The 12051-nt window shown below is 38.9% G+C and overlaps 1 protein-coding gene across 1 annotated transcript; it reads right to left on the reverse strand.

Moving 5' to 3' along the window:
* Nucleotides 1-1601: 1601 nt before the first annotated feature.
* On the reverse strand, nucleotides 1602-12027 carry LOC137294965 (acidic fibroblast growth factor intracellular-binding protein-like). The gene is made up of 10 exons (XM_067826197.1): nucleotides 11848-12027; nucleotides 10966-11164; nucleotides 10196-10322; nucleotides 9723-9823; nucleotides 7868-8001; nucleotides 6566-6674; nucleotides 5103-5172; nucleotides 4457-4543; nucleotides 3354-3451; nucleotides 1602-3076 (listed from the first exon to the last, which is right to left on the reverse strand). Exons 1-10 carry the CDS (start codon nucleotides 11927-11929, stop codon nucleotides 2995-2997), a joined length of 1089 nt encoding a protein of 362 aa, XP_067682298.1. The 5' UTR covers nucleotides 11930-12027; the 3' UTR covers nucleotides 1602-2994.
* Between the last annotated feature and the right edge of the window lie 24 nt (nucleotides 12028-12051).

Raw genomic sequence — 12051 nt, forward strand, 5'->3', positions numbered from 1 at the left:
TACAGTATGATCTTTTAGAATGCAAGTTTGTATCTACCCAAGTGGTACCAATGGATAATGTCAATACACTATAATATTTGTAAGATAGATAGTATCTGTTTTACCAGATGCAGTGTACATATAAATGGACATAATATATTTATGTATTTATATATTTAATTATCAATATTTTTTGTTGTAGAGCAACATATTTGTTATCTTGTAGTTATATTTATTTTTAGTCATTATGAAATAGAATTGTTATCATTGAAGGATTTGGCAATCATGGAACAAGATTCCATGATAATGCATCATGATTTAGTATGTGCTTCAAGATTTGTTGTTCTTTCAAATTCACGTTTAACATGATAATATTATGAAGTGACATAAAAAAATTTGATACATTTCTTTGTGGTAGAGGAATACTGATCTGAGTATGAAAGAAACCGTGTCTTCGATGCACACTGAACTATGTCCAGATTTGGGTGTTACTTCACCAGACTGAGATGTATTTTTTATGTTTTCAGACAAAATAGTTCTGTATAAGTCTTCAGAACTGAGACGTCTAGTATTTTTGGTGTAAATTTGTTGGTTATGTTTCACACCTTGTTATATGAATAAATACTAAATGTAAAAGTATTTTTGACTGTTAGTCTTTGTGAATGACCTCTCGAGATCCAGGTTGGTGTTGGTCTTCAATATTACTCAAGTTTGGGCCAGGCAATCAAGTGATCAACATCACAAGAATCAATGTATGCAAATGAGATAGATGATGTGTGTCGACAAAGTCAGCATGCCACCCAGTCTTTTTAGTCACCTGTTATGACAATGATGGGTTGCTTAACATAAATTCTTATCCAGATCTTTATGCGTTCATTATAGTTATATCAGAGCGAGTCAACATGATGTAACTTGAGCACAGGCACTGTGCTGACAAAAACCAGAAACATAATGGAAACAATTGGTATTTGAAACCCAACATCACTGGGCCTGGCTGTCTGTATACACTGGACGAAAAAAGTTAGGGATACTGGTATTATTTTATTGATATTCTATCAGTGTGTCAATGAATAAATAGATCATTCTTCATAATTTCAAAATTTATCCTTCATAATATATCCTTGACAATTTTTTCCAGTATAGGTCATAAAGATCGATAATAGTCACCTAAATATTGATTAATTATTGATAAATAATGGAGAAGTAACTAAGAGAAAGGAAATAAAACACATATTGGAAGAATTAAACATATTCAACATCACTGGTGAGGTGAGTGGTGACACATATATGCTTGGGTCACTAACAAACACCAAGTTCTGATCATGTTGGATTCAGTCTCACAGACAAGATTGCATTACATCTTTGGCAAAAGCCTGTTTTGGTGAATAATTTCGTCACAATAGTTACTAAAAGGGATTATTGGCAAAAGATTTCCAAACCATAATCATTCAAAATTCTTCCAACTGACGTTACTCCTGATCAACAATCTTTTTAGCCTGTCCTATTGATCACACAGCCAGGCTTGTCCAAGGGATGCAACTCTGGAAAGCAACATGTCTTCATTCTGCAAAGCAAATAGGGGCAGCTGGGACACCTATGCCCACATAATGACAAAACACCAATGAAAGTGAAAGGGTTTTTATTCTTTGTTGTGAACTTAATCCCTCCCCCAGTGTAGATCTGTGTGGTTGATATTGCCAACATGATCCAGTCCTGATACAACACACAATCAGTCAAGTCTGAGACTTCATGTTTCATTGAGATCTACAATCATGAACAAAATGGACAGGGATCGTGAATACATTTTGGGATATTGTTTTGGAACTGTATGCTTCACAATAATAATCCTACAATAATGTACAGTATACAAGATAAGATTTCCATAATCATAACCATTCAAAATTCTTCCCACTCCTGATTAACAATCTTTTTAGCCTGTCCTTAAGATCATACAAAGACAAGTATATAAATTCCTCTCAATATAGCCGCCATTGCAACCAAGAAACATTCAGAGTGGCAAATGACAAATAGCTTAACAAACTGTTTTGTTTGATTCTTCACAATAAGCATGATAAAATGTTTACACCAAAGTGTAAACCATTTTTCTGTTTGTTTGTTGTTACCACACGCAGCAATGTTCCAGCTATAAGTTTTTACTTGAAATAGAGTGGGTGATATCATGAGTAATGTGTCTCTCATTTGACTGGTATGATGACACTAGATCAACCAAGCTACCTAGCCTGACTACCTCATCCATTCAATAGCCTTTTGGGACCAACCCTAAACTGGAACTGTCCTGAAATATAAATGTCTACATTGTGTGGATCTATTCCAAACCCAGATTGAGATCATTTGTCACCATTCTGTTGTTGCTACAGAGAATCCTCATATATCTGCATGGTACAGCTGCCAATATAATTTTTGGGGTTACTGGATTGGATGGGAAAATGTTCCTTTGGTACGGTACAGCTTTATCATCATATCCACAGGAAGGTCATGTCATTGGGTACACAATGTTTGCCAGTGTTGCAGCGTAATAGTCTTCAAGATCTTAGACAGGTCAACATCTGTCAGGCCTGTGTTCAGTAAATACATCAATGTCTTGAATGAATAAATATTTACAATGATTCACCAGAGTAAGTACAGATGTCTTCTGCCACACATCCACAGCACTATCACACAAACTGGTACCTTAGACCCTTACAGGTTTGGAGACATAGATCTCTGGAGCCAGACCATCACACACCATTAGGACTCAGTCTTGCTGTTATCACCATCTTGGGTTCATCTGTGCCACAAAGTTCCAGGCCTGAACTCAGACAATTGCACCATGATGGCTCAGTCTTGCTGTTATCGCCATCTCAGGTTAATCTGTGCCACAAAGTTTCAGGCCAGAACCCAGACCATCACACCATGATGGCTCAGTCTTGCAGCTCTCACCATCACAGGTTCATCTGTGCCACAAAGTTCCAGGTCTGAATCTGGACCCCACACATTATAAAGGTTCCATTCACACTATCTCGGGTACATCTGGACCACACATTTCCTGAGTGTACTCATGTACCTCTCCCACACTGGCTGAAGATGAGGACAGCCCCTGCAACACCAACATTACATAATACTTCATTACTTACATCATAACACCCACTTGTTAGCCACAATACGGAATGCTAACAAAATACAAATAAGCTTTATTGTTCTTATTACGCTCAGAAACTATGATTACATGCTGGGAACTCAAGCTTCAGCATTAGCAATTAAAGCCATGGCCACCATGGCAATCATAGCCACCTCAAGCCATGGACAGATTCTCACACTCTCCCTACACATCTTTTCACAACAGCACAAGCTGATTAGTTCAACACTGACATTACCTTATGAATTCCATGGATGCTGCTGCTGTCTTGTAGGCTGTGAGCGATGCTTCCACATCAGACCGAGACCAGCTGTTCTGAAGGCAGGGCTCTATCAACTGCAATGGAGATGTGAGTAAGTGAGTGGGTTTTATGCCATTTTCAGCAATACTCTAGAAACATCAAGGCACGGAACGAGAAATGTGACTCACATTAAGGTGAGGATGTAAGTGTGTGAGTTTAGTTTCACACCACACCCAGTGATATCCAGGCTACAGTGCACTTAGTCCAACTTGGACTTTTCTGAAATTGCTGTATAAGACAGACTGAACTAACGATCCCGATGTAATACGTCTTTGGTGAAAATGGAAAGCTTTTGACAATTGACTTACACTACTTATATCTTTTAACTGTAAAAATACTGATCCAAATTCATATTTGACTCATCACTAATGTTAAAGTGAAATATTTTCCTGCCAACACATCAGATCTCTAACCTCTTGAAAAAGGACTAATTCAAGCCTTCAGGCATTGATAAAGTAACTCTAATTCAGACTTCTAATGTGGTCCCAAGCCTGTCTGAATATTTTTAGACAGCGTGCACTGTATCCGGTGACAGTCTGTAAATTATTGAGTCAAGACCAGACAATCCAGTGATCAACAGCTTGAGCATCGATCTACACAACTGGCATACAATGATATGTGTCAACCAAGTCAGTGAGTATGACACCCAACCAAATTAGATGCCTCTCATGACAAGCTTGGGTTACTGAAGATCAATTCAAACCCCTCTTCAAAAGTCTGTAAGGATTCAAACCCAAGACTTTGATGTAATGCTTTAACCGTTAACGACCCATTGGAACCTGTGGGCTAATGGTTTGAACAGTATTTCTGATATGTGAGTTGGACTGGTGTGGGGTTGAATACCAGAGTGAACTATTAATGACAATTTTGTCATAAACCATATTCACACTTTACGTAGATCAACATGTGGACTATTCATAATAGATACAGGCAAATATCGCATGAGAATAAATAGTCCAGTTTCATCAACTCTATATTTTCAAACAAGGCCTGATAATTACCAAACATCAAGATTCACTGCAGAAGCGATGAACACTTACCTTTTCATAGAAGTCAAGGAATATATCCTTGGATTCTCTGCTGTGGTTAAGACCATACGCAATATTCAGGATATTTTTGGAATAATTCTGAAATATAAATGTTAGGATTACTTATCTGGCTGAGTATTATTTGTTCACAATTAGTCAATTGCTAGTTTTACCAATGTGGTCTTGGGATTTTGAACATATTTTTATAATAAAATATCAGTTTCAAAATAACTGCACCAAATCATCCCTTCAAAAGTGTTTACACTTTGTCTGTTGTAAACTATAATGGCAGGTTGAGTCAGAGAGTTTAGTTTCAAGCTGCTTTTAACAATATTTCATCAATGTAGTGGCAGGAAATGGGCTTCATACATTCTAACCATGAGAGAATCAGAAACCTCTTCAGTGAGACTGGCCAACGCTGCACACATTTGTAGTTCCACTTGTGTGGTTATAGCTGTGATACACAACAAAAACGGGGCTTGTGGCCTTCTGTTAATTCTCCCATCTGAGAAATTCTATTCATTTCACTTGAAATTAATGAGTAATTTCAGTTACAATTTCCAAATGGTAATGTCTCTTACATATTCTTACAATAAATACATTATTGATTGGTATGTTGTGCAATCATGACTACATTACAAATTATAGTGACACTTACCTTGAAATTGGACTCCAAGTCACTGTATGCTCTGTCCGAGATTTTACTCTTCACAGATCTGAGAAGGAGTCTGTGGACAAACAGTAGTATAAAAGTATACATAGTATAAGCATTTTTCAATTATCAGGTTCATTTAGGTAAACATTTCTTACATAATCACTCTACATTCACACTCCTTATGTTCCTCAGAGTACTCGCTCAGCCTTATGTTCTCCACAGTACACCGTCGCCCCTTGTGTTCCGCAAAGTACTCCATACTCCCTCACCTCTTGTCAGTCTAAGTAAACTTAGTCTCAGTGTATTTCGTTACACTCCACCACTGAGTCTAACAAAACCTAGAAGAAGGTCGCGTCAGGTAACCTTTGAGCGACCAATGACCGTCCAATCAAACACGAGACGGTTAAACAGATTTAACCAATCAGACAATGGCTACTACTTAGGGATCGGAGGGACTTTCAAAATATTCAGGTCACTGACACGGATCTCTCCACAAACAAAACGCAGCATATAACACAGTTATTGACCTGCAGTATATATGCTTTCGGGTTTCTGTTGACATGGTTACCATTAGCTAATATTTCCGCAAGATGACATCCTTGAATATTGCCCCAAACACTATTTTCAGCGACTGTTTACTCACCGTTGTCATGGTTGTACATACGCCGTGTGCATCACCCGGAAGCGAGCATACGCTAAATAGCATTCGGAATCGTTCAGGTGCAAATCTTTTTGAGATAAAATGTTCAAAAGGTATGTGCGAATGTCGACTTTCGTGATTTGGTAAGCTGTGTTCTGATTGGTCAGTCTCAAAGGTTACCTAATGCTACCTCCAATAAGGTTTTGTTAGATTCAGTAGTGGAGTAAGTTTACTTAGACTGACCTCTTGTGTTCCTCACAGTACTTCCTAATTCCCTACACCCTGACCTCTTGTGTTCCTCTCCCCAATCCCTACACAATGACCTCTTGTGTTCCTCACAGTACTCCCTACGCCCTGACCTCTTGTGTTCCTCACGGTACTCCCTACACCCTCACCCCTTGTGTTCCTCATAGTACTCCCTACACCCTCACCCCTTGTGTCCTCACAGTACTCCCTCAGACCTTACACCCTCACCCCTTGTGTCACTCACAGTACTCCCTCAGCCCCTACACCCTCACCCCTTGTGTTCCTCACAGTATTCCCTCAGCCCCTACACCCTCACCCCTTGTGTTCCTCACAGTACTCCCTCAGCCCCTACACCCTCACCCCTTGTGTCCCTCACAGTACTCCCTCAGCCCCTACACCCTCACTCCTTGTGTTCCTCACAGTACTCCCTCAGCCCCTACACCCTCACCCCTTGTGTTCCTCGCAGTACTCCCTCAGCCCCTACACCCTCACCCCTTGTGTCCCTCACACTACTCCCTCAGCCCCTACACCCTCATCCCTTGTGTCCCTCACAGTAGTCCCTCAGCCCCTACACCCTCACCCCTTATGTTCCTCACAGTACTCCTTCTCCATCAACCCCTTCAGTTCCCTTAGCTGCAGGAGGAAGTCTCGGTCAAGGTCCACGTCCATATCCTCATGTTCCGTACACTCTGCAACAGCCAGCATCTTGATTCAGTTCTTACTAATCACCTACATTGACAGTTTGCAACTGTTTTTTATACATCACCCATCTACACTCATAATCAATTAACAGTGGTGTGTGGGATCTTTGTAAATCACAAAGTTATAAACTATATATAAACCTAAAGTGTGCCTCTCACTATATACTAGGTCATCTCTTGTTTTCCCAGAATAACCGCTTTTGAGGTTTTGGTTGTGGAGGGACAGGTTTTACTTTTTGCTAGAAAGGCCTCTTTCGAAGTTTTCCTTTTTGCTAGTAAGATCACTTCCAAAGGTTTTACTTTTCCTAACTTCATATGAGCATCAACATTCAAATGATACATAAGTGTTTGAAATCAATTGAAAAATTGTATTCAAAATTAAACCCAAGCGGGATTGAAACTGCAAATGTCAGATCCATAGGCTGATGCTCTACCACACGGCCACCAGGCCAATGAAGGTTTTGGTGTTAAATTATCTACTTCTAGTTACTTTCATTCAATTGACTTTACGCACACTTCAGTTATTGTTATGTGATTTCATTAAATGATCATCTATATTGTAATTACCCATCATTGTTGGTATATATGTCAGAGAAAACACTTCTCGGTTTTGGTAGACAATGTGAAACCATTGTGGAAGGGAAATCCCTCCTCCTCTGGTTTTACATTGTCTACCAAACCTTGGAGGCGTGTTTTCTCCTATACATAAACAGTCAGCTAACAGGGTGACAGAGGGTGACTATATCACCCACTCATGAAGATACGGGGTATATCTGGTCTTCAGCAACCCATGCTTGACACAAGAGGTGGCTAACAGGATCTGGTGGCCAGGTCCACTGACCCAAATGCATAGATTGATGTCCATGTTGTTCATCACTAAACTGCCTGGTCTAGACTTCATTATTTACAGACTGCCACCATCTAACTGGAATATTTATCTTGTGTGGCAAACAAGACAAATACAGCTATAGGACCAGACAAGTAACAGGATGAAGTCCTTGTGTATCACTCACCTATAGAGCTAAAGAACCAGCCAGCTCACAGTATGCCGTTCTCATATATTATCCACCTATTGATACATAGGAACAGCCAGCTAACATGGTGATGCCCCCTATATTTACATCCACAATGTGGTATGGTGAGACAGCACACAGACTCAGGTCCTCAGAGATATGACTCACCTACAGAGCTGTAGGACCAGTTAGCTATCATGTAGTTCGCACACAGAGTAAAGTCCTTAAACTCCAGATACATCAGTTTTTTCTTCCCTGTTTCGAATCTGTTGTTTGTGATAAACACTATTGCTGCATAGCTCCTGGAAAAAGATTCAAAACCTTTAACAAACCTTCAACAAACATATGGCATATTCTAATAATGAGGTCTTTCATGCCCGTGTCCTTATCTGTCACTCTAGATTTAGTGCGCTGTCATGTTAACAAAAGTAAATAGACAATGTGCAAATCAATCTCCCCCAAAAAGAAGCCATTCCAAATCTCAAATAATTACTACACTAAGATCACAGTACATAGCTTTAAAGATCACATATACTCCGGGGTGCAAATGCATAAATGACTAATTGACATCGTTATAAATGAAACCCCGTCATTAAAACTGCTCAATTCTATCTTTAATTACCTTAAATCAACCTTTTAGACAACAGTGCAGAATTCTAGGCCACAAATGAAATTTCAACCAATCAGAGCAGCACCTCTCCATTACGTAATAGTAGGTATAGATATGAGGGTCTGTGCAGTATTCATCTACATTTCAGGGGTTAAACTATTTCGTTTACAGGTTTGTACAAACCTGAAATCGAGACAGCTGTTGTGAAAACTGAAAGCACTGTGTTCTCACAATCTACTATCATTTAGTTTGTCACCTGCTTTGCCTAGTTTCCGAGTTACAACCCTTGTTTTAAAAGACGATTTTGTCAAAATCACTTGGTGTCGCTAGGTTGTAATCCGTGTTAGGTGGTATAAACCTAAACTCAAAATTACTTTCTACTGGTAGTAAAATATGTATTTTATTGATGGACAATAGAATTTTGCATGACATTGCATATAACATAACTATTTCTCTCTTGGAAGGAAGGTAGAGGGCAATATATTATTACTGGCAACATTAATGTCACTTCGACCCCTACCTTGCTTCTGTGGAAGAAGTCGTTATGTTACAAGTTGTGTCATGTAAAATCCTTTCGGCCATGATTCAAATACACATTTAACTAGTAGTAAAAAGGAGTTTGGATTTTCTAAATTGACAAAAACAAACCATAATCTCAATAATTCTAACAGACTTTTAGCCCATGACATCACCATTTTCAAAAATGACGGTGTCTGAAGATAAATGCTATTTAAGTTTGTTTTCACCAACTTACAAAATCAAAATTACTTTTCCCTGGTAGTAAAATGTGTATTTTATGGATGGACATTAGGATTTTACATGACATTGCTTATAACATCGAGGCGCGGGTCGATATAACATTACCTACGATAATATTGGCACTTCGACCACAACCTCGTGTCCGAGGAAGAAAGCGTTATATTCATGCAAACTCCTTTTGGTCAGAAACATGCTTAATCTACCTTTACAACGCTAGTTTCAAAATTGGAGACTTCATTCATGACTATGATTTTTAAAATACTTTGACAATTCCAAGAGTATTTGAAAACAGAACTGGATTGTCTTATTGATGGCAAAGACTTGAGATTGAAAGGTTTCAATTTCAAATGTACATTCATCTGGAGTGACAGACAGATAAGGTCCAGCATTCAGAAAAAGTTGTACAGCCAGCAACTGTCATTTAGAATACCCAATCAACACATTCAGACTTTAACCTTTCATCATGTTCTTGTACACAATGTTTGTTGTAGGATGAAAGACTGTGACCTGTAAAGTGATGCCTTGGTGTAACTGTAGTAGGTACAGATATCAGATTTTAATAAGATTAAGGCAATTCAAGAAATAACAATTAGAATTTAATATTTTCTCATGTCATAAAACAGTTGACAGTACAAGCAGTGAGGACAAAATTACCTTGCCAGTTCCTCAGATAAGAGATAGTGGGTCCGGATGTTCTCCACAAGTGATCCTTTCATCTCCTCCACAGTCTTAAACACACGCTTTACATTGTCAAACTGAAAAGTAGGCAGACACTAAAGCTCAGTGTCTTCAAAATGCGCTTCAAATGAATGTGAGTTAGGGTGTACGAGACAGTTATAAACCCATTTTACACTGTTGTTTTCTAAACAACTTCGGTAATGTGCACAAATATCTATAACTGTAATGCAAATTTTCAAGCCTGTACAATGTTTAATAGGTACTTCCAGATTATTCTACAAACTAGTTTGAATTACTGAAGTGGGGTGTTTAATATGGCAAATATGGTCTTGTTTCCATCACCTCTCCACAGGGTTATCACACAACAAACTCTGTGTGATACAACCTTCCACTCTCCACAAAGTACCTACACTGTAACAACCCATTGAACATTGTTTTGTGTAACGTACCTGTCTCCGACAACTCCTCAGCATGATTCCCGTCTTTTCACTGACATCATCAAGGTCCTTCCGGTGTCGGGAGTTCAGCTTCTTTCCCAGTATCTCTCGAATTACAGGTGCATCAATCTGGTAATACCTGTCAAGTTAAGCATGTAAAGTGTTACCGTAGAAACACACTGTAGCGCACATCTACACACATTTAAACCTCTGCATTTCTTTCCAACTACTATAAAGAGAATATGCTCAAGGACAACATTCTTTACTGCTTCTTTGGTGTCTTTTGCAGCAGTTGGAAATATTTCAATACACATTAATGTATTCAGTAATCACTGAGTTATTAGTTTGCCAGTGCAACTTGTCACTGTAGTTAGTATGAGAGTGTAAAGACCACCCTTACTTTCAACGAGTGATGGGTGGTCTAGTCGTATAATTTACTGTGCAGAGCTGCATCCCTTGGATGCAGAGTTCAATGTCCATGCTTGTGAGTTTCGACTAAGTGGTAAATGTTTAAAATAAGCAATACTTCTGTTTTTCCTTCTGGAGTTCCCTTTGGGAATTTAAACTAAACAAAACTCACTTAATTTCAAACACTTGGGTTAAACAGGAGATCTTTGAATTTCATTAAATTTAACACTGCCAAGAGAGAAATGAAATTATACACAGGTGTCTCTGTAAAAGGGAGCAAGTATGGTATGACTGAAGATAAGAGGAAACACTTCAACCACTATGCCACCCCACCACCCACAACCTTTACAAATGTGACACATGATGGACTTTACTTTTCAATGAGCATAGTCTGTGTGTCTGCATTGATCTGGTATATGTGTTGATCCCGTAGTTTATCAGGGCTCTTCACTAGTTTCTCCAGACTGGTGAAGAGGCGATAATTATCCTGTGTATCACTCAGCAAATCCTCAAATGTGGCATGGTACTTCTTCAAGACTCCTTGTTTTTGCAGCACATTGGCTGCCTCAGATACTGCAATCATAAAAAAGATTTATATGCATATAGTAGCTACTGAGTCAAGATAAGAACCTACGGTCATGACATGACTTCTTAATCTAGTCGGATCATATTAAGGGCACCTTTAGAATTTGGGTACCAATAGCACCACATCTTCTCATGAGAACATTAGGGTTTGGTTAATCTAACCTGACTTAACCCTAGCCCTAATCACCTACAATTACGTAAAAGAGTATTATGACGTGTTCATAAAGTTTCTGGTGATGTATTCTAAAGGTAGGTCTTACACATAAAATGTCTCAAGAAAGGTGATGGTTCTCGTGCAATGATGGATCATGTTTTGACTGTAGGACCCCATCATGGAAATTGGCTACCGGTGACTGTACTCAGCTCATCGACGAAATCTGGTTTTGTTGCTTTAAATAACACAGCAATAAATGCAAACAACGATGCACAGAAACAATTAGATACGGCACCTCCGTCGAGGCCCTTGCTGTCACAGAAGCTTGAACCAAAATGACAATTGTCAAGAATACCATAGCTTATTGAGTCCTCTCTTTTGCACCTGTTTCCCAGAAGTGGAAGTTTTCTAAATGTAAAATGTTTATTACCAAGTGCGAGGTCTCCGATGTAGATTATAATACCGTTATCAAGCAGATTGTAACACGATCAGATCATACGTTTGTTAGCAAATTTACCTGAGCAGCCCCTAAGCCACATATCATAAACATCTGGGTCAATGAATGTATTGTTTCCCACAAAAATATCAAATTCCGCCATGATCAAAACGGAAAGTTGAATATGTTCAGACAATCTTATCTTCAACAATTTTTGATATTCGCCCTGACATTAGTCGAAGGGAGGTAATAAAGACAATCCTTCTTACCTGCCCCTAGCGCATA

This window comes from Haliotis asinina, chromosome 8 (assembly GCF_037392515.1).
Source record: "Haliotis asinina isolate JCU_RB_2024 chromosome 8, JCU_Hal_asi_v2, whole genome shotgun sequence".
Classification (NCBI taxonomy): Eukaryota; Metazoa; Mollusca; class Gastropoda; order Lepetellida; family Haliotidae; genus Haliotis; species Haliotis asinina.